The 4,568-nt window shown below is 40.3% G+C and overlaps 2 protein-coding genes across 2 annotated transcripts in view; one reads left to right on the top strand and one right to left on the bottom strand.

The window, feature by feature from the left end:
* The window catches only part of LOC117953077 (integrin alpha-V-like), a 26,865-nt gene extending 24,483 nt beyond the window's left edge, over nt 1–2,382 (top strand). Inside the window, exon 8 of the mRNA XM_034885793.1 lies at nt 2,113–2,382. Within this exon, the coding sequence (XP_034741684.1) occupies nt 2,113–2,382 (270 nt within the window). The remainder of the gene's footprint in view (nt 1–2,112) is intronic.
* LOC117953076 (titin-like) overlaps nt 1,809–4,568 on the bottom strand; it is a 225,219-nt gene continuing 222,459 nt past the window's right edge. Inside the window, 2 exon segments of the mRNA XM_034885791.1 lie at nt 1,809–3,141; nt 4,162–4,431. Of these exon segments, the coding sequence (XP_034741682.1) occupies nt 2,849–3,141; nt 4,162–4,431 (563 nt within the window). The 3' untranslated portion in view covers nt 1,809–2,848.

Below are 4,568 nucleotides of genomic sequence, written 5' to 3'. Positions count from 1 at the left end.
ATGACCTTTTATACTTTTTCGACATACTATACTATGACTTTTTATACTTTTTGACATACTATACAATTACTTTTTATACTTTTTTTGACATACTATACTGTGACTTTTTATACTTTTTGACATACTATACTATGACCCTGGGGTCATTTGGTGTCATAATGTCTCTTACCCTGCTGTAGTTGGAGATCCCCTAACACAAATAATGGAGAACAGGTGCGCACACCGGATTGGTCCAGGTGACTTGATTGCTGTCTCTTGATTGGTCGCCAGGAGGATGGGAGCCATTTTGAAGCCCCATCGGACAAGAACTCCCCCCCCCCCTCTCTTCACTCCCAACATGTGCTTGTGTTGATGTGTGTGATGTGATGTGAGGTGGTGTGAGTCATGGTTCAGCCTGCCTGCTAGTAGCAGCGAGGCGTCCTCTGTCTGTTGGTTACCTGTGTTCTCCTGTTTTTCTAGTAGAACCTCATCTTAGAGATTTGTCTTTTCTTTGTGTGTTGTTTTGGTTTAGGGAAGTTTAGGCTGCCTCCAGAGATGTTTTGTTTGTTGTGTTGGGACCTCAACTCTGAATTAAACAGAAACTACTACTTTGCAAGTCTGTGTTCTGGCCTTGTTTGGGAGTGGGAATAGTGTGTGTGTGTGTGTGGGGGGGCACTCGTTATGTTGCGTCTCAGTCACCCCTAAACATTGGGACTTAATAAGGAGCTCGGTTGGGATTTGAAGCCAGAACCTCTCGCTCCTAAAGCTAAAATCACACCCCTAGACCAACTATACTATGACTTTTTTATATTATTTTGAAATACTATACTATGACTTTTTTTATATTATTTTGAAATACTATACTACGACTTTTTATATTTTTACAACATACTATACTATGACTTTTAACACTATTTTAAACATATTATACTTTTACTTTTTATACTATTTTCAACATACTATACTATGACTTTTAATACTTTTTCGACATACAATACTATGACTTTTTATATTTTTACAAAATACCATACTATGTCTTTTTATACTTTTCCCAATATACTATACTATGACTTTTTTTGTTACACTTTGTATACCTTGACTTTTTTTTAGACATTCTACACTAGGCATTTTTTTATTTCGGTATAGTTTACTATGAAGTTTTTCAACACACTATACTAAGACTTTTTTTTTAATTAAATGAAAAAATACATAATATGACATACATAAATTCTTTGGAATTATTTTTTCTACCTACTATATTATAACTTTTTATACTTTTTCGACATACTATACTGTGACTTTTTATACTTTTTAGACATACTATACTATGACTTTTATACTTTTTAGACATACTATACTTTGACTTTTTATACTTTTTAGACATACTATACTATGACTTTTATACTTTTTCGACATACTATACTGTGACTTTTTATACTTTTTAGACATACTATACTATGACTTTTATACTTTTTAGACATACTATACTTTGACTTTTTATACTTTTCCCGACATACTATACTATGACTTTTTATACTTTTTCGACATACTATACTATGACTTTTTATACTTTTCCCGATATACTATGCTATGACTATTTCCAATACACTTTGTATACTTTGACATTTTTTTCGACATACTATAGGCATTGTTTTATTTTGTTATAGTTTACTGTGAAGTTTTTCGTCATACTATACTATGACTTCTTTTGTAACTTTTTTTGACACATTACACTGTTTTGGAGTTTACACTACACTTTGACTTTTTTGGATTGTTTTCAAATTAAAATAAAAACCCCAAAAGAGACAAACCCAAAAAGACAGAGAGAGAGTGCTGATAATCATGCTTTATTAAATCAAAACTGGAGACAAACTCCCGGAGGTTGCCAAAATACTCAACGCTACACTCTAACTTCAACCAAACCAAAGCGCCGGGCAACACCACGTTTCTCCACTTCCTCGCTCACCGCCGCGCCGGCTGGTTTTCGGCTGCCGGTTCGGTTCCGGTGCCGCCCGAACTCCTAAAAACTACCACACAGACACACCGCAGACCTCCGAGAGACAGCTCCGCCTCTGCAAGCAAGCGCAACGCCGACTCTTTGGTTCTTTTTCATTATTTTTTTTAATTTGCCAGGTTCGATGGTACGACCGCAGAGCCGAGGGAGCGGTCGGTCGCCAGAAGCGGAGCACAAAACCAAAAAATAACGCTGGTGCTCAGGGAGTGCAGGCCGCTCGCACTGTGAGCACATCATTGAAACAGCGGTACGACGTAATCAGTCAGGAGAGCGAGGTCCAGTCGTCCTGCTTACATGAGGGTATATGCAAACAGCACTCAGGATCTCGCACTGTTCCTCCAATGCGACGGCACCGCGGTGCCGACGTAGTTCTGTCTCGGATCGAGTAACGTCAACAGGGAGCCTCTCCACCTGCTGAGGCAATCTTAAGACTTCAACGCATCGTTGAGGCACATCGTTTAGTTTCTTGGCTCAACAGGGTATTCGTTCCGGGGGAAACTTTCTCCTGTTAAGCCACGTTTAGTTTCACTTTGTTTCGGTTAATATTATTGTCATAAATAACAATGCATACATTTCCCATAACCGTTCAATTCGGCTATATACATTATGTACATGTCACAGAAAAATGGATCAAAAATCCTAAGTCATAGTTATCCAATAAGGCACATTTTATAACAACTTCAGACTTTAGTCTAGTTTGGCATAAATTAATGTCAAGATTGGTACAAAAATAGTTCATATTTACAAGAACAGAAATCCAGATCTTCATGAAGTAGATTATTTTTTGCTTACTTAATAAATAAAAAGGCATGGAAGTAGGGAAGAGGGGAAGATTGACTGATTTTTTAAGTTTTTTTACGCTGATCGAATGCTAATGTGCACCGTCGCTGTGTCCGAGCCGAGCTCGTTGGACAGCTTCAGGGTGTAGGTCCCGGCGTCTTCCTCCTTCACGCCGGTGATGATGAGCGTGGTCAGGTCCTCCGTGGTGTCGATGTGGAAGCGTCCGCCGGCGGTCACCTCGATGGTTCTGCCGCCGCGGGACCACTCTATGTGCTTGGCGTCGCCGGAGAAGGCGCAGGTGACCGTCAGGACTTTGCCCGGCTCAATGCTGATGTCCTCCGGCAGAGCCTCGATCCGCGGAGCGCCACCTGGAAGACGGTGAATATTAGCGGTGCAAACATTTAGCAAATGAAGGCCGAGGAAAACTTAGATTTTCTAAATCAGGTACCAAGAAAAGCGAAGTTTTCTGTTCACTTACATGGATGCAAGACGTTTATGATTCATAGCTATTCATTTTAAAAGAAGTGCCGTTCTGTTGAGTCTGACTAATTAAGGGTTATTTTGTTTTTTTCAACCTGGACTCTATTTCCCATGTTTTTGCGGAAGAAAAATCTTTTAAAGTTCATGAACATGCAAGACCATTGCAGCCGGCAGTAAGCGAGACAAGCTAAAATGTAATGTTGATGGATAAATGTCCACTACAAGTTGTGTTGTTGCTGCTGACAGACTCACCCTACAGAGATAGACCTTTTAGTTAAAGAGTAAGATCCTTTTAGTTTAACATTAAACAGAAATCACCATCACCAAACCCACCAGACTCCATGTAAATAATCACTACTTTTATTAAGTAAAACACGCTTCATTCAAAGTGGACAGAATGTATTTTATACACGCTAAAACTAACAAACTGTAACATTACAGCTTGTTTCTACCTGATGATGAACATCTGTCCTGTAGGGTAACATTACAGCTTGTTTCTACCTGATGATGAACATCTGTCCTGTAGGGTAACATTACAGCTTGTTTCTCCCTGATGATGAACATTTGTCCTGTAGGGTAACATTACAGCTTGTTTCTACCTGATGATGAACATCTGTCCTGTAGGGTAACATTACAGCTTGTTCCTCCCTGATGTTGAACATCTGTCCTGTAAGGTAACATTACAGCTTGTTCCTCCCTGATGATGAACATCTGTCCTGTAGGGTAACATTACAGCTTGTTCCTCCCTGATGATGAACATCTGTCCTGTAGGGTAACATTACAGCTTGTTCCTCCCTGATGTTGAACATCTGTCCTGTTGGGTAACATTACAGCTTGTTTCTACCTGATGCTGAACATCTGTCCTGTCCTCAAACTCCAAAGACCAACTGTTTAATTACCAATCTTACCGAGTGCTCTGAAAGAGGATCCCTCGCTTTGGGAGCTCATGGCGTATGTCTCGGACGTCATGGAGGACATGCTGGACATGGACATAGTCTCGAACTTCATCTCGGCTGCCATACTGCTGAAGGAGCTGGACTCCATCATGGAAGACATCATTGCCTGCTGGGCGGAGGAAGAGAAGGAGGACGACTCCTCCATCACGTGCATCTCTTTCTTCATCATCATGGATGAGCTCATGGATGAAGATGACTCCTTCTGGCTCATCGCCATGGATCCTGATGAGGGGTACAGATTCAATTCAATTCAATTTTACTGATACAACGCCTAATCACAACATTTATCTCCCAGGTCTTTCCATAAAGAGCAGGTCTAGACCGGACTCTGGGATGTTATTTATCTCCCAGGTCTTTCC

The sequence above is a fragment of the Etheostoma cragini genome, chromosome 11, assembly GCF_013103735.1.
Source record: "Etheostoma cragini isolate CJK2018 chromosome 11, CSU_Ecrag_1.0, whole genome shotgun sequence".
NCBI lineage: Eukaryota > Metazoa > Chordata > Actinopteri > Perciformes > Percidae > Etheostoma > Etheostoma cragini.
Note: the sequence above shows the minus strand (reverse complement) of the source record. Positions and strands in the feature narration are given on the sequence as shown.